Source organism: Alosa alosa, chromosome 22, assembly GCF_017589495.1.
Source record: "Alosa alosa isolate M-15738 ecotype Scorff River chromosome 22, AALO_Geno_1.1, whole genome shotgun sequence".
NCBI lineage: Eukaryota > Metazoa > Chordata > Actinopteri > Clupeiformes > Clupeidae > Alosa > Alosa alosa.
The window spans coordinates 25,907,715-25,932,714 of record NC_063210.1 but is presented as its reverse complement, the minus strand read 5'-3'; the positions used below and the strand labels follow the sequence as shown (position 1 = coordinate 25,932,714).

Below are 25,000 nucleotides of genomic sequence, written 5' to 3'. Positions count from 1 at the left end.
GGTTCAATTCCCGGCTTCCACCATGGTGCCCTTGAACAAGGCACTTAACCCCACGTTGCTCCCGGGACAATGTAAATATGTAAGTGACTTTGTCTGCTAAATGTAATGTAATGCATAGATATAACGTTACATTTGTGCATATATGTGTTGGTGTGTGCACAGACAGAATACAGAATACAAGTGTGTGTGTGTGTGTGTGTGTGTGTGTGTGTGTGTGTATGCGTGTGTGTGCGTGTGCGTGCGTGCGCGTGTGCATGCGTGCGTGTGCATGCGTGCGTGTGTGTGTGTGCGTGCAGTACCTGTCCAAACAGGTGGAGATGCTGCGTGAGATGAACGAGCAGCACGCTAAGGTGTACGAGCAGCTGGACGTCACGGCTAGAGAGCTGGAGATCACCAACGAGAAACTGGTGCTGGAGAGCAAGGCCTCGCAGCAGAAGATCGACCGGTAACACACACACACACACAGTTAAATAATAGAGAGAAACTGGTGTAGGAGAGCACAGCCTCACAGCAGAAGATTGACCAGTAACACACACACACACTTAAAGCTACATTGTGTAATTTCTTGAGTTGATTTTTAGTTGCTCATGTCTGCCGGGAAATCCTTATCATTGAATCACTTGATAGAAGACCCTGTTAACGTTATCTTGAAATACATACCTTGTACAGTATAGTCGAATAATGTTAGTACTGATAATTTGGTACCTTTACACTTTTTCCAATTATTTTTCTAAAATAACCTCATCACAAGAAGGAATACTCGATAAAGTCATGTATGAACTGTTGTAGTGTCAGCTAGGATATTTATGGTGCGGCTTTCCTAGATCACCCTTGGACTGGGGGAGAGCTGGAGTCGGTTGCAATATACCAGCTCACCACTAGATGGGAGAATTTCCCCCATGAATTAACCCAAGAAATACACAATGTAGCTTTAAAGGAAAGAGAGAAAAGGAAGAGCAAAGCAGAAGATTGACCGGTAACACACACACACACACACACTTGCTCAACCAAACACACACACAACCTGTTAGAGCGCAAAGCCTCTCAGCAGAAGATTGACCAAAACACCCTTTCAAGCTCAAAAAAACACACATATACAATTGGGTGAGTCCTTAGTCCTGTAATGCAAGTGTTTGTGTATCAATAGATTGTGATAGATAGACCAATAGATAGTTTATTTATGTTCCTGTACAGTATATTCATGTTATCTGTACAGCAGGGGTGGCTAACCAGTCCAGCATGAAGAGCCAAAAAAAATTCCACACAACTCAAAAGAGCCGCAAAACAAAAAAAGATGCCCACACCACAACAGCGACTTAGGCCTACAGTTTAAATAGCTCTTCTCTTTTCATTTATAGTGAGACACTTGGCAGATGCTACAAATGATCGTTTTCAGGAATGAGTAGCAAGCAACAGAAATATCTGACACACATCACAAATTCCCCCTCACTGAATGACTTATTAGCATGAGAAATGCTCCAATGTAACAACTGAGATGCTGCCAATGTGACCGTCAAATGTTCCGTCTAGTGTTCAGTACATTTTTTAGAAGAAAATGAGTCTGCTTCTCTGACTGACGTCTATATAGCCTACCTTTACCTTGTACTTGCAAAGGTCAGTCAGTGCCTTTAGGAAATGTTCAGGTTTGAAGCTTTATGCAACAGTTAAGTCTGGCATACCAAGTACCAAACTAACGTGTAGAACACGTTTTTAACAGTGTTATTTAGGTTACGTTGACATATTAACCAGAAAGGCTATGCTAGCCTACAAAAAAGATGAATCCTCCTTTTGAATGTCCGTGTTCCTCTTTCTATTTACGCTTAGCGTCAGGGTTTTCCTGATTGCCACAGTAGCATTACACCTGGATAAAGAAACAAAGTCTGCTTCTTTTTGGACTAGATTCCTATCCATAACATGACGGTAAAACTATTTTAATTTAAACATTGCAGCCTATTAGCAGTACTATCAACTTCAAATCAAAGTCCCAATCAACTATCAAAAGCATTTTCATTTACCAGAAATAATAGGCTATTTTAAAAAATGTGGTGTGTGTGTGGTGTGTGTGTGTGGTGTGTGTGTGTGTGTGGTGTGTGTGTGTTGTGGTGTGTGTGTGTGTGTGTGTGGTGTGTATGTGTGTGTGTGTGTGTGTGTGGTGTGTGTCCTCCCCGCAGTCTGACGGGTACCATGGAGACGCTGCAGTCTCAGGTGGACGCTCTGACGGGTCGTGTGGAGGAGCTCCGATCTCTGGAGGAACTCCGGGTCAGACGCGAGAAGAAGGAACGACGCAAGACTGTCCACTCTTTCCCCTGCCTAAAGGAGCTGTGCACTGCCCCCAGGTACACACACACACACACACATATATAACATATATAACATACACACACACACACACACACACACAAATATGAAGATTATTATTATGAAGATAATGATAATGATAATCTTCATAGTCTGGGACAGGTTCTCTCTCAGGTTTGTGGGTCTGGCTCTCTGGTTTTGGTTCTTAGGGTACCTCTCTCTCTCCCAGGTACGAGGACTGGCTCTCTGGTTCTAGTTCTTAGTTGTGGTTCTGGTTCTTAGTTGTGATTCTGGTCCTGAGGGTTCTTCTCTCTGTCCAGGTACGAGGACTGGCTCTCTGGTTCTGGTTCTTAGTTGTGGTTCTGGTGCTGAGGGTTCCTCTCTCTGTCCCAGGTACGAGGACTGGCTCTCTGGTTCTGGTTTTTAGTTGTGGTTCTGGTGCTGAGGGTTCCCTCTCTCTGTCCCAGGCACCCAGGACTGGCTCTCTGGTTCTGGTTCTTAGTTGTGGTTCTGGTGCTGAGGGTTCTCTCTCTGTCCCAGGCATGCCAGGATTAGCTCTCTGGTTCTGGCTTTTAGTTGTGGTTCTGGTGCTGAGGGTTCCTCTCTCTGTCCCAGGTGCAGGACTGCTCTCTGGTTCTGGTTTTTAGTTGTGGTTCTGGTGCTGAGGGTTCCTCTCTCTGTCCCAGGTACGAGGACTGGCTCTCTGGTTCTGGTTCTTAGTTGTGGTTCTGGTGCTGAGGGTTCCTCTCTCTGTCCCAGGTACGAGGACTGGCTCTCTGGTTCTAGTTCTTAGTTGTGGTTCTGGTTTTAGTTGTGGTTCTGGTGCTGAGGGTTCCTCTCTCTGTCCCAGATACGAGGACGGGTTCCTGGTGGCTCCGGCGGGCAGCGTGGACCTGGTGTCGGAGCGGCGGCCGCTGGACCAGGAGAACGAGCGTCTGCGTGGCACGGTGACGTCCCTGCGGGCACTGCTGGGCGGCGAGCGCGGGCGGCGTGAGGACGCGGAGAGGGAGTGCACCACCGTGCTGCAGGAGTTCCAGAGGCTGGAGCAGCGCCTCCTAGGGGCCGAGGGCTGTGCGCTACGCGTGCAGGTCAGCAACGCGCACTAACACACGGGCCTCAGCCTCACCTGTGTCTCAGTCTCACCTGTCTTATTCTCACCTGTGTCTCAGTCTCACCTTCACATCTGTATCTTAATCTCTCCTGTGTCTTATTCTCTCCTGTGTCTCAGTCTCACCTTCACATCTGTATCTTAATCTCTCCTGTGTCTTATTCTCTCCTGTGTCTCAGTCTTAACTTTCTGTCTCCACACGTGTCTCTCTTTCCTCTCCTCACCCATTCTGCATCCTTCCCTCACCTTTGTTCCCTCTCTCTCTCCTTCCCTCTCCTCTCTCCTTCCCTCTCCTCTCTCTCTCTCCTCTCCTCTCTCCCTCTCCTCTCTCTCTCTCTCTCCTCTCTCTCCTCTCCTCTCTCCTTCCCTCTCCTCTCTCTCTCTCTCCTTCCCTCTCCTCTCTCCTTCCCTCTCCTCTCTCCTTCCCTCTCCTCTCTCTCTCTCCTCCTCTCTCTCTCTCCTCTCTCCTTCCCTCTCCCTCTCTCTCTCTCTCCTCTCTCCTTCCCTCCCCTCTCTCTCTCTCTCTCTCTCTCCTCTCTTCCCTCTCTCTCTCTCTCCTTCCCTCTCCTTCCCTCTCCTCTCTCCCTCCCTCTCTCTCTCTTCCCTCTCCTCTCTCTCTCTCTCTCCTCTCTCTCTCTCAGGAGTTAGAGGCAGAGCTTCAGGAGATGCAGCAGTTGCGTAAGTCCCGCCTCTGCCTGCTGGGCCTATCAGGAAGCAGCATGGAGGAGGAGCCACTGGAACACACCCTGCTCAACTCCGCCCCGAGGGCGGTGCGCCCGAAGACACCACCGCCCGCGCAGATGCCTTGGCCAGCGGCGGCGACCAGGGCAAGGGGCTCGGCGCGTCCGCCGGGCGGTCAGTGGTGGGGCGTATGATCCAGGTAGAGCTGCAGCGACACGGCTCTGAACGCCATCTCGGCGAGGGACGCGTGCGGCCGGCGCCAGGGCAGCTACGCGCTCCACGCCAACGGCGTGCGCAAGCGCGGCATGTCCATCCTGCGGGAGGTGGACGAGCAGTACCACGCGCTGTTAGAGAAGTACGAAGAGTTGCTGGGCAAGTGCCGGCGCCACGAGGAGAGCCTGTGCCACGCCGAGGTCCAGACCTCGCGCCCCGTCTCCCGCGACCCCTCCATGCGCGAGTGCTGCCCCGACCCCCCGCAGGTCCTGCCCCCCCGCCCCCCCAGCCCCCCCCAGACGCCGTCCACCCCCGAGGCCCTGGAGGGCATCAGCCGGCAGGTGGAGGCGGTGGACAAGCGTCTGGGCCAGAACACGCCCGAGTACAAGACCCTGTTCAAGGAGATCTTCTCCCGCCTGCAGAAGACCAAGAGTGACCTCAACACCACCAGCAGCGGCGGCGGCGGCGCCGGCAGCAGCAAGGGACGCAAGGCTAGCAAGTGACTGAGATGCTAGCACTCACACACACTTCAAACACACACACACACTCTACAAATACACACGTCATGCATATACACACACAGCAGCAGTAAGGGATGCAAGGCTAGCAAGTGACCGAGATGCTAGCACACACACACACACACACACACCTCACATACACACCTCACATACACACACAACTGACACACACACACAACTGACATGCAGTACAGCTGTTGTACAACACCACCATGCAAGTGCAAGTAACACATGTATACACACACACACTACAAATACAAACGTCATGCATATACACACACTACAAATACACATATGCACACACACACCTGACATGCAGTACAGCTTGTATACAACAGCACCGCCAAGGCCAGCACGGGACTCATACACTAGCACACACACACACACACACACCACACATACAAAACTCCGGCCAAGGCCAGGAAGGCCTGCACGTGACTCCATCTTCCTCTCTTGCTCTACTAAAACTGTTTTAGCGTTTTTAAAATCATTATTTTTATTTTCATCACTGTGTATATTGATTTAGCCTTATAAAATGTTCTCTTAATGTTCTCTTGATGTTTATCAGACGTCGACGTGACGGGAATGATTTCTGTTGTCTCATTGACTGTAATTAGCCTAGCCTAGCGCTAACAGGTGTTTGCCTGTGTACCCCAGCGGTAGAGATGCTAGCGCTAACAGGCTCTTGTCTGCGTACCCCAGCGGTAGAGATGCTAGTGGTAACAGGCTCTTGCCTGCGTACCTAGCCGTGGAGAGGCTGACGCTAACAGACTCTTGCCTGCGTACCCCAGCGGTAGAGAGGCTAGTGCTAACAGGCTCTTGCCTGCGTACCCCAGTAGTGGAGAGGCTAGCAGTAACAGGCGTCAGCCTCTTGCCTGCGTATCCCAGCGGTGGATGCACTAACAGGCATCACCTGTCAGCGGTGGCAGCGCTGCCTGGAAGACGACATTGGGGGCATAAAACACCATCAAGCCGGCAGCCTCTTGCCTGCGTACCCCAGTAGTGGAGATGCTAGCGCTAACAGACTCTTGCCTGCGTACCCCAGCGGTAGAGAGGCTAGCGCTAACAGGCGTAAGCCTCTTACCTGCATACCCTAGCGGTGGAGATCTTTGGCTGTGCCAACCGCATTGACCAGTCGGTCATCTGTTAGGTCCTCTGTTGTCTTAAGGTAACTTGATTGCCCTCAGGGTCTCTGAATTGACGATGATGATGATGATGATGCACTCGGGTCATGTGTGTGAGGTGTGTACGTGCTGATCACCTCAGGATAAAACCTGAACGCTACCTGAGCTAAAGCTCACCTGTGCTTACACTGGACACGAGAAGACTTAACGCAGGTACTTTACACGCTAGTGTCACCTGAACTCAGGTAATCCGCTGCCTAGGCTTACCTTTCCCAATTTGCAAGAAAGGAGAACTCAACACGCTAGCTCACCTGAGAAGCATCAATCAGAGAGAATTCACTCAGATGTGATTACCTGTGCACAAGTGATTCAGATAAGTCAATAAAGCTGAGAGATCACCTGTCCACAGGTATTTAAAACACACGTGTTTGTGCATTTTCAACACAGGTACCTCTGGCTTGTTCTAGCCTACTCTCTCTGAGCAGCGCCCCCTGCAGTCAGGGGGGGCTCCAACCTCCCTCCATCCACTAAATCATATCCCCAGCTGTGTATAGGTCGCCAGGCAGGTTATACACACCTCTAAAGCTGCATCTACCCACGTGTGGGTTGTCGACTAAAAAGCAGAATTGCTGTGTTCAGGTGATACCGTTACCTATGTCAGGTGATATCTGCCATCCTGTGTCTGCGCTCTAACATTATTAAACTTTACTCACTGGAATACCCGGTCAGACTGGTTTTGTTCTCCAAACCTGTTACAGACTGAGTTGTGCAGTGTTGTTATCATCTTCACTGACGTATGCTGACGTTCTGTAAGCTGCTCTGGATAAACATTTCTAATAAATACACACATTTAAATCACTTCAGTGGTCATGATCATGGCCTAGTACCACCTGACGCAGAATGCGCTCAATGATTGGACAATACCAGAACAGAAACAAGCCTATTGGGGGGACTCGTTTGGTGAAAGTCGTTTTCGCTGACTTCGCGTGGCGTGATTATCTCGAGATTCTGATATCGTTCAACCATGCGAGGCAATAACTCGGTTTGAACATCAGAATCTCAGAAATAATCAATGCTATGCAGTCAGCTTAAGATGGCTACAGGCGGCTACATCAAGTGAAATCCCCCTAATGTGTGTTGCATTCAGAAAGCTCCCTTGTTATAGCGTCTCTGTTAACTTTAAAAGTGTGCAACACTTCGGTTTATCTGTAGGATACTCATGGACACTACCACTGAAGTGTTGCACACTTATTTTGAACTATGTCAGTCGTTTGAAAAGAGATCTATTTTGACATGGATGCGTTGATCCAGAGCATTCCTTTAAGTACATATATTCTTTTGATCCCGTGAGGGAAATTTGGTCTCTGCATTTATCCCCATGCTAATGGGTGTTCTGACTTCTCATGTCCATGACAAACTGAAATCAGTCTTGTACATGGTCCTGTGAGCTGGAGAAACAACAAAATCAAAACATTTCCATTGAAATCAGTTTGTTCTGAACACTTTAATGTTGACACAGGCGTACAGTAATCTCCAACTGTGATGGATGTGAGAGAAATGAGAAAGAAAGTCTGAGACATGAGATATGAGACATGAGACATGAGATATGAGATATGAGATATGAGATATGACAGACGCCCTTTAAGACAGATGGAGAGGAAAGTGGAGCTCATCAGACAGGACTGACACACATGTTCTGGAGGACTGACGCACACGTTCTGGTTCTGGAGGACTGACACACACGTTCTGGTTCTGGAGGACTGACACGCACGTTCTGGAGGACTGACACACACGTTCTGAAGGACTGACTGTCACACACGTTCTGGAGGACTGACACACACGTTCTGAAGGACTGACTGTCACACATTGTGTGGCCGAATCTCGTTGGCTGGAAGCAGGTGGTCTCACAGACGAGGAGTCATGGCGGGGTGTTAGCTCCGTGCGGCGTCTGCCATCACAAGGACACCTGGAAACCGTCCGGTCAACAACTACATCAGACTAGTCGAGGGCTCTGATTTAACAGTTAAGACCGGGGTTTCAACAAGTCCACACACACACACACACACACACTCTCCCAATAGGTTTGTTGATCGAGCACATCATATGGAAAAAAACTCAGCAGCTGTTTAGGAAGTTCCTTTCTGATGACTTCGAGGTAACAATCACCTCCCAGGTGTGTAGCACACACACATGTTCCTGAGGTTTGTACACGTGTGTGTGTGTGTGTGTACGTGTGTAGTTGCAGCCCTTGTGTGATATGTCTTGTGGGGTGTGTTATATGGTGAGAGTGTGCTTTTTTTTCTGCCTTTTGAGAAGCCGCCCTTGTCTGGAGTGGCCTCCCAGCGGGTGGATGTAGTGAGTGCCACAGGAAGTGTCAGAAGGCTGAAAGGGCGTCGGGTTGGAGAAGTGCCACGTGGAGCCGAAACGGTAAACAAAATCAACCAATCAATCAACCAATCAATCAACCTATCCACATCAAAACAGCTTTAAAATGATGAGGCCTACATTCGGTGGCGGCGGGCCCATGATTGGTGGAGTGTGAATCAAAAGTCACCATGGCAGCAGCTGTGAGACAGGTGGAGGCGGCGGCCAGGCTCCTGCTTGCCCATTGGCCGTTCCCATTAGTGCAGTGCAGTGACCACCAGAGGGCGATACTGCACCTCAATGGAAGAGATGGAGAGGTCAGAGAGACTGGTGGCAGGGGGGTCCCAAAGCAGATTCCGACTAAAACAGGAGTTTAAAAAACACCTATGTAGGTGGAAAGGGAACCGGTGTTTAGAACGCTGCGGTAGTTAATAACGGAAGCTGACGGACCGCCTGAGAGGAGGAGGCCGCTGCGGAGCAGATTAAGGCCCGGCCGGACTGGACTGCCGCCGTGGAGCTTGGAAGGCAGAGACGATGATACTGTCGCCGCCGCTCAAGGGACTCCCCACTCTTAAGGCGATGTGGCGAAAGGAAAACAAACGAAATAGGAAACTCAACGAAAGAGAACACACACCGCTAGCCTAAGCTGCTCACAACTCAAGAGCACACACACGCACGCGATCGCGACACGACGCGACAAAGACGCGACACACACACACAGATCAGGGAACACGAGACAGATGTTCTAGAAGTTTCCCCAGAAAGCTGGATATCATTTGCCAAGGGCTGGTCTTGACATGAATGTGTGTGTGTGTGTGTGTGTCTGTACGGTGGGGGAAACCAAAAAATACCTGGTACAGTATTGGGGGGAATGTATACAACCAACGCCAACAAGCAGGAACCAAGCACCAACGCCAGATCAACTGAACAAAACAAGGCAAATCATGGTAAAAAAAATTTGAAAAGAAAAAAAAAATGGAAAAATTCTAAGAGGAATGTTTGGGTCGGGATGGGCTGGTGGAGATGTGGGAGAGGAATGTTTGGGTCGGGTCGGAATGGCCCGTGGAGGCGGAAGATCACTGGGGACACCCACGCCAAAAGCATCCATTTAACACAGCATATGTTCACCTTTTTATATACAAACAAACCAAAACACAAAACAACAGGATTGTGCACGCTTTTGTTTGTCTTCACATATAGACAAGATTATGAAAAAAAAAATCGGGAGGAGTGTTGGGGGCATAATCAAAGAAGGAGTCGAGAAAAAACAAAAAAGGGAACAGATGGAGGGGGCCAGCCCAGAATGGGGGTAGATGGAGGGGGCAGATGGAGGGGGGGAGATGGAGGGGGGGTCAGATGGGGGGGGGTAGATGGAGGGGGTCAGATGGAGGGGGGGATAAATTGATGAAAGTACAAACGGGATGGAGGGGGGTCGATGGATAAAATGATGGAGGGGCAGATGGGGGTACCGATGGAGGGGTCAGATGGAGGGGGGGTCAGGGATGGAGGGGGGCCAGATGGGGGATTGCAATGGACCGATTGACTGTACCTGACACTCTGACCCGGAGGTGGAACAAAAAGTTTATTTTCCTCCGCTCATCACCAAGGAACCAGAGCGCCCGCGATGACCACAAGACACCCATGATTTAGGACCGGGGAAGATGGATGAGTGCAGAGGGAGGGAAGGAGGAGGAAGAGGAGGAGGAGGAAGAGTTTAGTCCTTCCATCCCTTCTTGATGCTTGGAGGTTCCACCAGGAGAGGTGGTCGCCTTGGCGCCGTCGGGTGAACTTGCCTTGATGCTGTAGGTCCCGCCGGCTTATCATGCCCTTTGGGCTTCCCCAGGGGGGGGTCAGGAACTCAGACCGTCAGCCTCAGGTCCAGAAGGCTGCCCACCATGTAGTCCTGACTTATTCACTGTTATCAATAACACACACAGTCATATTTTAGCAAACACACACACACACAAATATAAAGTCATTTTCAGCAACACACACACACACACAACAAGTAAAAGTCGATTTTTCAGTAACATACCACACACACACACGCAGTGAGTGTGTGCGAGTGTGAGGTGTGCGAAAGCGCGAAAGTGCTAGTGTGTGTGTGTGTGTGTGTGTGTGCACGCGACTCAGAGGAGCTAACTGACCTTTCACTCCTTTTCCTGTAGGTGGTGAACGCCTGAATCCGCGATATCCTTTTAACTCCGACACGACATCCTTATTCACCAACAGAGAGTGTGTGTGTGTGTGTGACAACTGTGTGTGTGTGTTGATGTGTGTTGTGTGTGTGTGTGTGTGCGTGTGTGTGATGTGTGTGAGTGTGGTGTGTGTGCTTTTGATGTGTGTGTGTGGATGTGTGTGTGTGTGCGTGTGTGCGATGTGTGTTGGATGTGTGTGTTGGATCCGTGTGTGTGTGTGTGTGCGCGTGTGTGTTTTGATGCGTGTGGCGCGTGTGTGTGTGTGTGTGTGTGTGTGTGTTGGATGTGTGTGTTGGATGTGTGTGGATGTGTGTGTGAGTGTGTGTGAGGTGTGTGTGTTGTGTGTGTTGGATGTGTGTGGATGTGTGTGAGTGTGTGTGATGTGTGTGTGTGTGTTGGATGTGTGTGGATGTTGGATGTGTGTGTTGGATGTGTGGATGTGTGTGTGAGTGTGTGTGTGAGGTGTGTGTGTGTTGGATGTGTGTGGTGTGTGTGTGAGTGTGTGTGTGTGTGTGTGTTGGATGTGTGTGGATGTGTGTGCGCCCGTCAAGCATTTCATTTGGTTATCAGGCTGCTCGCTATTTTTTTTTCCCAAGGAGAAACTTGACGTTGGTTAGCTTTGCACTGCAAACCGCTTTTTCACTCTGCTTAGAGAACGTTTACAATGTGAATATCAAAACATCATGTTGAATAGAGATGATGGGCCTACTTAGTCATCTCCTTTGCAGCAGGGGTGGGGGTGGAGGGGGAGAATTTTTGAGCAGCAGCCACCCACCCAATTTTCAAAAAAACCCAATGTGGTGTGTGAGCCAAAAGGATTGCTCCACCCTGTGTGTACAGAGAGAGGATGGAGTGTGTGTGTATGTGTGTGTGTGTACAGAGAGAGGATGGAGTGTGTGTGTGTGTGTGTGTGTGTACAGAAAGAGGATGGAGTGTGTGTGTGTGTGTGTGTGTGTGTGTGTGTGTGTGTGTGTGTGTTAGAGAGAGGATGGTGTGTGTGTGTGTGTGTGTGTGTGTGTACAGAAAGAGGATGGAGGTGTGTGTGTGTGTGTGTGTGTACAGAGAGAGGAGGATGGAGGTGTGTGTGTGTGTGTGTGTGTGTGTGTGTGTGTGTGTTAGAGAGAGGATGGTGTGTGTGTGTGTGTGTGTGTGTGTTAGAGAGAGGAGGGTGTGTGTGTGTGTGTGTGTGTGTGTTAGAGAGAGGATGGAGTGTGTGTGTATGTGTGTGTGTGTACAGAAAGAGGATGGAGAGTGTGTGTGTGTGTGCGTGTGTGTTAGAGAGAGGATGGAGTGTGTGTGTGTGTGTGTGTGTGTGTTGGACAGAAAGATGTGTGGTGTGTGTGTGTGTGTGTGTAGTGTGTTAGGAGAGTGAGTGTGTGTGTGTGTGTGTGTGTGTGTGTGTGTGTGTGTGTGTGTGTGTGTGTGTGTGTGTGTGTGTGCGTGTGTGTGTGTGTGTGCGCAAGTGATGGTGTGTTATGTGTGTGTGTGTGTGTTAGAAGGATGTGTGTGTGTGTGTGTGTGTGTGTGTGTGTGTGTGTGTGTGTGTGTGGATGGTGTGTGTGTGTGTGTGTGTGTGTGTGTGTGTTGGAGAGAGGATGGTGTGTGTGTGTGTGTGTGTGTTGTGTGTGTGTGTGTGTGTGTGTGTGTGTGTGTGTGTGTTGGAGAGGATGGCGTCACCTTGAAGCTGATCTTTATTCTGTACTCCACACCTTCCTTCAGAATAAACGCCTGCTTCTTAATGACATCCAGATCACCTGAGAAACACACACACACACACACAGTCAGCTGAAACTGATCGATTACTACAGAACTGCATAGAGAGAAAGTACTAGAAGGAGAGAACGGCTTGACCAGCAGGTGTGTGTGTGTGGTTTTCGATAAAAAACTTTCTAAAAAAACATTCTGATTTTGGAAGTGTGTTTTTGCTTTGATGCTGTTTTGATTCTGAGAATAAAACCTCAAAAACACCAGCCATAAATAAACACTACAGCAGACACACACACACACACACACACTACAGCAGTGTGTGGTGACTGCACCAAAAACACCAGCCACAAACAAATGTTATTCAATTGTGTATTCCAAGAAATATCAATCAAATTGCAGTTGTGTTGTTTTGATTGAGTCAAGATAAATAAAATAACAATACCCAATTACAGTTCTACTGAAATTATTTAGCAAAACTAAAAAGTAAAAAAATGATGACAATTCATTAAAATGGTGGATATAGCATTTTGGAACCATTTTGATCCTTGGGGATCAATAAAGTATCTATCTATCTATCTATCTATCTATCTATCTATCTATCTATCTATCTATCTATCTATCTATCTATCCCACACACTGTTCTGTGTCAGCAGTCATAGGCAGTCTGCAAATTTTGAGTAGGTGGCCATCTCTGTCCTTAACGTAAACATTTATTTATTTATTTATTCATTCATTCATGTGGTTGTGACTATTAGCAGTGTGTGTATTGTCAGGTGAAACAGGCACTTTGTGAATACATGGATGCTGTGGAGTTTTAATCAGTATTGGTCATCATTCCAAATCACTCTCTCACACACACACACACACACACACACGTTGTGTAGTTTTAATCAGTATTGGTCATTCCAAATCACTCACACACGCTGTTTAGTTTTAATCAGTATTAAATATATAAAATGATCAAAATGTATATTATCTGTATATGTGAGTGTCAGGAAAAGAACAGTGATCAAGCAATCAACGTGTGTGTGTGTGTGTGTGTGTGTGTGGGGTGTAGATTAAGTCACCCTAGGGGTTTGTCGGCCTCATTACCCTCGTTAAATAAGACTAATTAGTCTACTCATGAAGATGGCGCCATGCGCTCTCCCTCAGACACACACACACACACACACACACACAGGAGACCTGATGACTCCAAGTCATATTTCCTGTGCAAATGATGTACTGTGAGTGCGTTTGAGTGTGTGCAGTAAATTAAGTGAAAGTCCGTGTGTGTGTGTGTGAGAAAGTGAGTGTGTGTGAGACAGTGTGTGTGTGTGTGTGTGTGTGAGAGAAAGTGAGTGTGTGTGTGTAAAGGAGAGACTCACCCTGCAGGTCGAGAGTCAAGGGAGCAGGTGCCGTCTCACACATGAGCGTCAGTCGCGTCACCACAACGTTAATCTTTGCATTGGGGTCTGAGAGAGAGAGAGGGAGAGAGAGATGGAGAGAGAGAGAGAGAGAGAGAGAGAGAGAGAGAGAGAGAGAGAGAGGGAGGGAGAGAGGGAGAGAGAGAGAGATTAAGTATTCAACACATTACAGTAAATGGATTAATACACTACAACACACACCCAACACTTTCATAGTCACACACACCATCCATACTCACAGAATGCACAACACCACACTGCAGAACATGCACACACACACACACTCTACACACGGCTCCTCACACACACACACACACACACACACACTCTACATACATACACACACACGGCTCAACACAGCTGATGTGAATTAAAGTGTGGTCCAAGCCAACGGCTGACGTCAGCTCCAGATCCCTCCAGGGTGGGGCAGTGGAGCCATAAACCTGATCAAAGTACACAACGCCACACTAATGCCTTAGTGTGTGTGTGTGTGTGTGTGTGTGTGTGTGTGTGTGTGTCAAGGTTTTCAAGATTTCAATCATTACACTGCCAACACAGCTAATTATCAACCAAATAGCACACACACACACACACACACAGAAAGAGAGAGAGAACAAAACACATCACTTCTTTCTAATCAGCGATTCATAACTCCTGAGTGAGGAGAGTTTTTCTTATCAGTTTATGAAAATGTGGCGCAGGTCAATACAATCGGAACGCTTTCTCGGGCATGTGCATGTTCGCGCACACACACACACACACACACACACACACACACAGGCACGTGCCCACGCACACACACACACACGAGCACACAAAAAAACAAACACACACACAAAGTACTTTGTATGTTTATTGCAAAGCCACATCCAGTCAGCTGAGATTCACTGCAAACTGGGGGATGTGGAAGAGATGGAATGAGGAAGTGGGTTTAAAATAGTGACTTTCAAAACCGACGTCTCGAATCAGTGGAGGCTTCCAAGCACAAGGGTTTCGAAACACTGCTTCGAAACGTGGTTCAAAACAGCCATGTCATGTGACCACTGCTTCGAAACATCGTTCAAAAATCCCCATGTCATGTGACCAAAGTTAAGAACCTGCCGGTGCATTTCACCGTGTCGGCGGCGTGCCACAAGATTCAATTAACTGTGTAGACTTTTCTTAAGCAATAACCATGATGGTGTAGTGGTTAGTGAGGGTGTTTTTTGCACGGTAGCCCAGGCTGCTCGAATGGTTCGATCCCCGTTTGATTTGTAAGGTATTGTTTCAAATCGTTTAGCTATAAGTTTTCTTGATTCATCATTAACCACACAGTTTCAACTAAACTCTCAGAATGGTCAAAAGAGAGTTTTTATAAGAAGAAAGTGATTTAGAGAACACTAGTGGCAGCAATAAGATTCTCTATTGTCATGTGGTCTCCCATCCAGTATTTGACCAAGGGCATGACTGATTAGCTTTTGACAAAGACTAAACACAGGTACCACAGCGAGTCACGAACTTTAAAGACTACATCTCTAATACGAAGCATTTGACAGATGTGTTTCACTCTAAACAGCTGAGGTGTCGGAATTGTTTCGAAGCTTCGGCACAATTGCTTTGAACGTTTCAGTGTTTCATAAAGCCCATCCCTAGTCTAAAACCAGTTAGGCTACTCCACCTCTGTGTGTGTGTGTGTGTGTGTGTAACCAGTTAGGCTACTCCACCTCTGTGTGTGTGTGTGTGTAACCAGTTAGGCTACTCCACATCTCTCTCTCTCTGTGTGTGTAACCAGTTAGGCTACTCCACATATATATATATATATATATATATATATATATATATATATATATATATATATATATATATATATATCTCTCTCTCTGTGTGTGTGTCTCTGTGTGTGTGTGTGTGTGTGTGTGTGTGTGTGTGTGTGTGTGTGTGTGTGTGTGTGTGTGTGTGTGTGTGTGTGTGTGTGTGAAATCAGGTCCTGATCCCACTTGCTTCCTGACCTATCTGAGAAGGCAAAAGCCCAAAAACCAAAGTTTGTTTCATGAATCAGATCCTTCCTGCGTAACACACTACACTATAGGCCTCATCACAAGCAGCTTCATGACTGCGTAGCACACTACACTATAGGCCTCATCACAACACACTACACTACACTATAGGCCTCATCACAACACACTACACTATAGGTCTCATCACAACACGCTACACTACAGGCCTCATCACAATACACTACACTATATCTTTAGGCCTTGGCTAAACCAGCTCGCCAGGCTAGCATCTTCCATAGAAATGTATTTGAGCACAATTTAAAGAGATGTTCCAAGTAGCCTGGGGGATTTTTATGTGATTTTGCAATGATGATTGCAATAATCATTTGACAGTCCCACAATGCAATTTACTTTTTAATTTTAGTATTTTTAAATTTTCAAAATAAGAACATCACTATGGTTAATGTAGTAACGAAATGGTAGGCCTATTATTATAGGCTATTGCAATGACTTGCCATGCTCAATCTAAATGTGTCCATTCAATTCACCGTACACAATGACCACAGTTATACATGCAGGGAATATTCGGGCTTTAAATGTAGCAGCAATATTCGGTTTGTGCCAAATACCGGATTAAATTGATTGATGCCATCAGAATGAGTTTACACAACTAACGCGCAAAACGAATATTGCTGTTGAAAACCGGGTTACTCCCTGCATGTAACTGCGGTCAATGACACACTCCTTTTCTGCGATATCTGTATCTCTGTCGTTCGGGAAGACCTTGTATGCATTGTTCGACATTTTAAGACGTCTTTTCATCTGCAATGACTCCTATAAATTTGGCGCAAGTGGCATTCCTGTACGTCGGGTTTACGTTCAAACTATTTTTCTGGTGAATAATTATTTCGGACTGAACTTGATGAAGTGAAGTTTCACTAGGCCTATCGTAGGCAACGATAAACTTGATCATCATCTCGGGCTCGTCTGATCGGTTTGCTGCTGCCAGCCGCCGAAAGGCAGTGGGGACATTTATCTCGGCCTGTGAGACCACACTGTAATGCAACTACATCCACTCTGTTCATCTCTCTCTCTCTCTCTCTCTCTCTCATTTTCAAATTTACACACAGGTCACGGCCAATCAGAGGGGAGGTCCCGCCCTTCACTATCTGTGATTTGTTTAAACCACGATATTGGCCAAATGTCTTTTATTGAACCAAAGGTAGATTTGGTCACACTCTGGAGCCCTGATAGGCCTCATCACAACACACTACACTATAGGCCTCATCACAAGCAGCTTCCTGACATGCCCCTCGACTAACAGGAGCCAATGAAAAGCAGCCAACTATCCCCATCACTACCAACTTACCTGCTTCTGAGGGGGCGGAGCCCAGTGGAGGCTCTCACACACACCTCTACTTGTGGACGCGTTCTCTTCCTCGCTCATAGACACACACACACACACCTCTACTTGTGGACGCGTTCTCTTCCTCGCTCAGACACACATACACACTTCTACTTATGGACGCGTTCTCTTCCTCGCTCATAGACACACACACACACACCTCTACTTGTGGACGCGTTCTCTTCCTCGCTCATAGACACACACACACACACACACTTCTACTTATGGACGCGTCCTCTTCCTCGCTCATAGACACACATACACACCTCTACTTGTGGATGCGTCCTCTTCCTCGCTCATAGACACACACACACACACACACACACACACACCTCTACTTGTGGACGCGTTCTCTTCCTCGCTCATAGACACACACACACACACCTCTACTTGTGGACGCGTTTTCTTCCTCGCTCATAGACACACATACACACTTCTACTTGGACGCACTTTCTCTCTCCCTCATATAGACACACACACCTGCTTCCTTGGCGGCGGCGCCGAGCAGGCCCTCCTTGTATTTGCGGAGGCTCTCGTCGTCCCCACACACACACACACACACACACACACCTGCTTCCTTGGCGGCGGCTCCCAGCAGGGCCTCCTTGTACTTGCGCAGGCTCTCGTCGTCCTTGTCCAGCTCCTGGATCTCCTGCAGGCTCTTCTGGGCGGGAGGCTTGTAGTTGACGCTCTCCGTCTCCTCGTTCTCCACCGCCAACGCCGCCAGCTGCTCAGGGGTCGGTTCCTGCTCCGCCATGTTGGATCTGCCGAGAGAGAAAGAGAGAGAGAGAGAGAGAGAGAGAGAGAGAGAGAGAGAGAGAGAGAGAGAGAGAGAGAGAGAGAGAGAGAGAGAATAAGACACTTATTTACAGATCAGGAGAAAGAAAGAGTTGTGTGTGTATCCAAGATTTAGCAGTCATTCCTAAATCTTGGATACACACACCTCTGAATAAATGAGACGAGGTCATGTGATTCACACACACACACAAATAAGTGGTCTGAGAACAGCTATTGGCGCATGTGTGCGCGCGCACACACACACACACACACACACACACACACACAGGATTAAGCCATTGGAGCGCGCACACACACACACACACACACACAAATAGTGCTGTCAGAGAAATGCCAATGGTCACACGGGCAACTAAACAATGCTCTAAGAACACCGGTGCGCTCACACATACAGATTAGTACACACACAGGAAAACTGAGTAGTATACATACACACACACAGGCAGAGAGAAGAGGAACAGCTCACCAGCTGTTTCCTGTCCGACTCAATTACCAGTTCAGTTGCAATTAGCCCACTCCACTCTCTAAACTCTCACACACAGGTCTGTAATCATTAACCCAGTATCCGCTGATGTTAAGCAGAAGCATGCATCACCCCCCAAACCAAAACCTCATGCCTGCTGGCAACCACTATTAAAAGTTAAGGCTGAGCCCTGGCACACACACACACACGCAGATGACCAAGTATGAGCGCAATGTCCACACACACCACACACACACTCCCCAGTCAGTAGGCCAATTAAGTAATTAATCAATTACTCTGGAGGTTCTAACGACAAGCACTGGACAGTTGGTCAGACACATAGTCCCTTGCCGTCTCTGGTTACCGTGGAGACCAGATGAGGCCTTCCTGTGTCTCTCTGTCTAACCAAAACAGACAGGGGACATCTCTGCAGGGTGTGTGTGTGTGGACACTGCTTATATCCCGGGGTCTGTATGTGCTTGTGTATGTGTGTGTGTGTGTGTGTGTGTGTGTGTGTATGTGTGTGTGTGTGTGTGTGTGTATAGAGAGACCTGCCCCAAGGAACGTGATCAAAACACCTGTGCCTAATTGCTGAATCACAGGAGGGTGGGATGTATTTCCTGTCCTCAACAGAAGGCTGCTGCCCTTACCTGTGGCCCTGTCCTCAACAGAAGGCTGCTGCCCTTACCTGTGGCCCCGTCCTCAACAGAAGGCTACTGCCCTTACCTGTGGCCCTGTCCTCAACAGAAGGCTACTGCCCTTACCTGTGGCCCTGTCCTCAACAGAACGCTACTGCCTTCAGCTGTCTAACGAGTCACTTGCCTCAGCGGGCATCAAGGCATCAAGGCATCTGCTCCGACAGCCTAGCAAGATAGCAACCAGGAAGCAGAATAAACTGCATCTTTCAGCTGTTGCCAATTACCAACAGCTGCCCACGATTACATAGAGTTTTGGACACTGAAAGCAGCATGAAGGACACATCTACGCTGCCTTCAAATTTCGGCAAAACAAAAGCTACCTGAGGGTACGTTCAAGACTGGGCTTCTTTTTTCTGACTGAACTTCTGCAGACCGCTTTTTCAGTTTTTTAAAAAAATCTGCGGTAGTTTGTTGTTCCAAAAAGCAGCCGAGAGCGTTTTTGACCACAGGTCTTTGTTATCCACTTGGGATTGGTCAGCTGTCGAAAAAAAAAAAACAGTGTGACGTAGGGCGTTTATCCACAAGAATATTCACATTTCTCAACCTAGATCTGTATGCCTAATATGCCTATCGGGTCATTCCACGTCAGTTCAACCAGGGCCCACGCACTTAGGTCAAAAATCGTGATACAAACCGAATCGTAAGGTTGGTGTATCGTTACAGCCCTAAGATCTAGGCATATAGGCATACAGATCTAGGCATATAGGTATATAGATATAGGGTCATTCCACGTCAATTCAACCAGGGCCCACGCACTTAGGTCTCAAAAAAATCTGAAAAAATTACCAGGTGTACCTATGTTACCCAGGAGACACACTGTAAAATTACTCTTATGTAAGATCAATACTTTCCAAGATACAGACAGTTTTACAGGGGGAGGGGGGGTGTCGATTTTGTTCGGGCTCTTTTTTTTGTCAAAGTTCACAAGCCCACAGCGCAAGAACTAAACCATGTAGGAGGCTCAAATTTTGCATGCTGGTACATAAATAGGAATAGTATGTAGCAAAATCGTCACGTTTGGTCTGGATAATCCTGCATGGTCATAGCTGTCCCTCAAAGTTGATACAAATTTTATTGGAGTTTTTGGCTGGGCTCTGTTTAAGCCTTAAGGTAAGGGCGCCCTATTGTTTTTGTAAGGATTATTATTATTATTATTCATTCAGTATTATTGTTATTCTACTTTTTTGCTTTCCTTTTTTTGAGGTGGTTAACATGGTCGAAAACTCTTGAAATTTACACGTCAGGTGTCACGCATCGCAGTTAGGTACAAGAGCTTGACCCCGGGCGTGGCCCAGGGACTCGCTAGCACCCCCTTAGGTGACTGATCCCGTGGTTGGCAAATATTTAGAGATGGTTAACATAATCGAAAAGTCTTGCAATTTGGCACACACATCAGGTGTCACACAAAGCAGCTAGGTAAAAAGCTTGGCCCTGGGTATGGCCCATAGACTTCGCTAAGCCCCCTTAAGCCCCCTTAGATGACTGATCATTGGTGGCCATATACTTTCAGCTACAAACACCAAATTTGGTAGGTGTGTGTATCTCCCCAAGATGAACAACTTTCGTATATACAATGCATTAGCCGCCCAACAGGAAGTGAGGTATTTGGGATTTTGTCTTGGGACTAAAATGTGATGAATTGTGATGCCAAAGAGGTGTTTCCCATCGGTGAAAAAGCATGAAATTTGGCACACACATCAAGTGATACAGTGAATAGACAGGGATAAAAGCTTGGCACCCGGCGTTGCCAGAACTCCATAGCGCCCCTTATGTCACTGTGACTTGTGGTTGGCATATAGTTTTAGATACACACACCAAATTTGGTGGATGTATGTAACTCCCAAAAACAAACAACTTTTGTATTAACATGCCATGTGGACATAATCAATTTTAACGTACTCCTCCTAGACGGTTGATCGATTCATGTCAAAGTTGGTATACATGGCGCCGAGATGTTCCTGATTATAAATTGTGAAGCTTTTTTATATGTTGTAATTTGTGAAATGGCGAAATTATTAATTTTAATACCCTTCCACATAAACAATAAATGTGTCATAATTCACCATGCATGGCTTGAAATGTTTTAAATTTCACAGGTCATTGAAGACCATGTCAATGATAATATTCACAGGCCCATAATGCATGTTTGGCATAGCGCCACCAACTGGCAACAGAAAGAATGACAATTATACTGATGTCATATGATCAATTTGAACATACTCCTCCTAGAGGGTTTGTCAGATTCATTTGAAATTTGGCAAATATCATGCCAAGATGTCACTGATGTTAAATTGCGAAGGGATTTTTGATAAGTTATATATTTGATATGCTTTTAATATCTCACCACAAATACAGGAAATGCGTCATAAATCACAGTGCATTGAATGAATGGTCTGAAACTTCTCAGGTTAATAGATATCATGATTATGATGATATCAGACACCCAATGGGCCTGCCTGACATAAGCGCCACCACCTGGCCAAGCAGAAAATGTGCCAGAAATAGACAATGCCTTAAGTGATTGATCTGAAACTTTATAAAATATGGGATATCATTATTGTGATGATATTCACATTAAGTAATTCACAGGCCCTAGCATGGCGCCACCATCTGGCCAAGCAGGAAATGTGCCAGAAATGTTCTATGCTTTGAATGAATGGTCTGAAACTTCTCAGGTTAATAGATATTATGATTTATCTGAAATTTTACACAAAATTAGATATCATGATGATGAAATTCAAATGTCTTATTAACATGCCTGAAATAGCGCCACCAATTGGCAAGATGAGGAATGTGTTTTTTCCACGTCTGTTGGATATCACCATCAGATGCATCAGATTAATCAGATTAGCACACACATCAAATATGTACATTTCAGAAGCGCACTGCGTCGGTGCTTTGTTGGGTTCGAAATGTCGCGGTTTGCGACCCGCGGGTGCTTTCGGGCCCCGCCATTGCCGCTTTCTTGACTATATTTTTTATTACAACTCTACCTCTTTAATTCAGCTGTCTGGTTGAAGCCTGGAAATATTGTAAACAAAGTAGCATAGTTGGCTAGCTTAGCCCATCATAGTCTACTGATTGGACTGTTCAGCGAAGCGTCGTTAGACCTGGGCATTGGGGCTATAGCCCGGTTCTCTGGGATAGCCCGGATCTATGGGCGTCAACAACAACAACAAAACTCTAATCGTGAATGAAATAAATAGCCCGTAGAAGAGACTTTTGTGTTTTGTTGTCCATTGTGTGCATTAACAGCGAAGCGCCAAGAAAATCTGGCGTGATCTGGGCAGGTTTAGAATCATTTGTTGCAAAATGTTACAATTTCAAGTACCTTCTCCTCTCGCCTATACGCATTGCTGTTTTAATTTGCTTCTACTAACTAGCCTTAGCGAAATAAGTGTACAGAAGGACAAATGGATATTAGAAGTTTCTTTAGAAAAAAAGGGCAGAGCAGGGACAAGAAGTGGAAACTCACAGTCGTCATCATCTCCGCGCAACCGGAGGACATTTCGATCAGCTCAGGTTCGTGAAACGCAGCCCTCAAAAGACAAGCGTTGATCAATGCTGGTCTGATGTTACTAGCTAGCAGGCTACCACTGCACCTCACTAGCTTGAAGGACACTTTGTTTGAATAACTAGAAAGAGACACTAACTACGTTTGGTTCTGTAGAATGGAATCACATTCTTCACCACCAACAAAAAATGTTTTCCATGACCGTATAGGCCTGTCGCCAGTCTTTTTACCACAGGTTAGCAGTGCAGACTTATTCATTCACTGGCGTTGGTATAATTCAAGAAGCGGTCGAATGTGACCTTCAGCAGCGAGTTGGTGAGACAAGCGGCAAAAGTTGAGCAGAGTTGAATGAATGAGGGGGCGGTTTTCACAGGCGGACTTTGGCCATTTCCCTTCACCAATCCAGTAATTGTGTCCAATATTATACTTTATTATATTATACTATTATACATATTATATTACACTATTATACAGTGATCATTTGAAATACATCAGCGGTAATAAACAAGACTGCAGTTTCAATATATAAGTGATTTACTATTGAATCATGGTCACATGTGCAGTAAATATGGTAAACCCTGACCTCGTTTGAGGGCTTCAAGCAATGCATGCTGGGCTTGATTTTGACAGAATGGAACTTTTCTTTGGGCAAAGTTCGTGATACCAACCAAATGCATTGCTTTCAAGGCACCCATACTGTAGCCCATTAATTGAAGGTGATGGCGTCAAATGTTTATCGAGCAGCTCACACCTGTGCACTTGACAGAGGTGCATGACTATGTTTATTCTACAGGCTATTTTAATGTCATATTTTTGGTTGTTGTATGTGGTGCACTTTGGCAGAAGAGGCGTTCTCCTCACTAAACATCAAAATATTGAATACCGTGGCGTGAGTCATTACAATTGGCCTTCCTTTTCATTCTCAAAGTAGGTTAAAATGTCATGTTCATCAGCCCGATTTTCAAAATCTCGGGGAGAAACCCGAATCCCGGACAAAAAAGGACTCTAACTTCTGGCCTGTAGCCCCGAATGTTTTCAATAGCTAAGCGGCAGCCCTGCTGTTCAGTTTCCCCATGTATGTTTCAAAGTTAATACGTTTCAAGGTAATACTTGTTCTCCTTGGGACAGGCCCTTTTGGGAAGCGTTGGTATTGAGATGATCAGTCAACTTCAATGCAAGAGTTTAAACAAATATGTGCAGCATTCTAATGATGCTAAGCCCGGTTAATAAGTAATTTAGCTAATTCGTCTATAGTCCCTTGCTTTCCGCGATTGTGAATGTTTTATTTAAATTGTGGCGTGTTCATTGAGCAGGAGGGAAGCAAAGAGAGTCGCGGGGCAAGGAGGGGGTTTACTTCTATACTGTTTGGTAAAGTTGCACACATAGTCTACAATGAAAGCAAGGAGAGGTATGAAATTATTATTTATTTATTAATTTGTTTTTGGACAACGTAGGCTACCGATAAGTAAAGCGGGAGTTGTGGGTTGCTTTTGCGGCCGCCTAAGCTGCAAAGCACTGCGTGAAACACTGGAAAGGGCGACACAGTATCGTGGATATGAATGTCGCGATTTCGGTTTAGAATCGTATATCGTTACAGCCCTACTAGATCTATATACTTATATGCCTAGACCTATATACCTATATGCCTAGATCTATATATGCCTAGATCTATATAGCTATATTTTTTGGACTGCCTGTGTACATCTCGTTTGAGTGGCCCATATCAGATATCTGTGTTTACATGGTTCACTAGCTTGTAAAACACCGGACACAATCCGGATGCAGACCAGAGGGACTTTGGTCACCGAAAGGAAACCATAAGCTTGCATCAGGGTATTTCAGTGGCCAGCTGGTTGCTTTCATTTCCAAAGCATCTTGAGAAGTCCGCAAAATATGCCATCGTTTTTTTTTATCTTATCCTGGCGGAGGCTGAAACCTATTGCATTACGCCGCAGCGCACACCCCTCCCGCCTTTATTGCAGCTTTTCCACATATCCGCTTCATACTGGATTTATTTCCACATGTGAATGAGGCCCGAAGCCAATCTGAACAGGTCGGAGCCCGTGCGCTGTTTTCCTGTTTACTCGTCCATGCTGCACGTCGGAGCTGTGCCTCATGAGTAAACAATCCAAACGGGTTCCCTAGTTATCGGACTGTGGACACAGGCCCTTAGAAGGCAGCATTTCAAAGACATATTTGAACCGGACATTCCTCACTGCCACAGAATGCCATCTTAGAAAAGCAGGACTTTTTACCCTTCAGATATAGCCTCTGTGTGTGTGTGTGTGTGGTGAAGCCAGTGATTTCAGCACCTATGCAGATACCTGTTGCAGCAGTTTCTGTGGTTTCCTTTAAGTGTGTGTGTGTGTGTGTGTGTGCAAGTTTGAGAGATGCTGCATTGTGGTAGCTGTGTCTGTGATCTCTAGAGTTCCTCTTCCTTATAAGGCCTGCCTTGCATGCACTCCTGTATCTGTGTGTGTGTGTGTGTGTATGTATCGTGTGTGTGTGTATGTGTGTCAAGTGTGTGTA

The 25,000-nt window shown here is 46.6% G+C and overlaps 2 protein-coding genes across 2 annotated transcripts in view; one reads left to right on the top strand and one right to left on the bottom strand.

Moving 5' to 3' along the window:
- The window catches only part of cdr2l (cerebellar degeneration-related protein 2-like), a 15,712-nt gene extending 9,392 nt beyond the window's left edge, over positions 1-6,320 (top strand). The window contains 4 exon segments of the mRNA XM_048232452.1: positions 297-445; positions 2,172-2,336; positions 3,149-3,386; positions 4,048-6,320. Coding sequence (XP_048088409.1) covers positions 297-445; positions 2,172-2,336; positions 3,149-3,386; positions 4,048-4,803 — 1,308 coding nt within the window. The 3' untranslated portion in view covers positions 4,804-6,320.
- Positions 6,321-10,156: 3,836 nt separating this feature from the next.
- Positions 10,157-25,000, bottom strand: part of arhgdia (Rho GDP dissociation inhibitor (GDI) alpha) — a 38,153-nt gene continuing 23,309 nt past the window's right edge. Inside the window, exons 2-6 of the mRNA XM_048232763.1 lie at positions 17,569-17,762; positions 13,579-13,665; positions 12,183-12,258; positions 10,454-10,533; positions 10,157-10,221 (exon numbers count right to left, since the gene is read on the bottom strand). Of these exons, the coding sequence (XP_048088720.1) occupies positions 10,157-10,221; positions 10,454-10,533; positions 12,183-12,258; positions 13,579-13,665; positions 17,569-17,755 (495 nt within the window). The 5' untranslated portion in view covers positions 17,756-17,762. The remainder of the gene's footprint in view (positions 10,222-10,453; positions 10,534-12,182; positions 12,259-13,578; positions 13,666-17,568; positions 17,763-25,000) is intronic.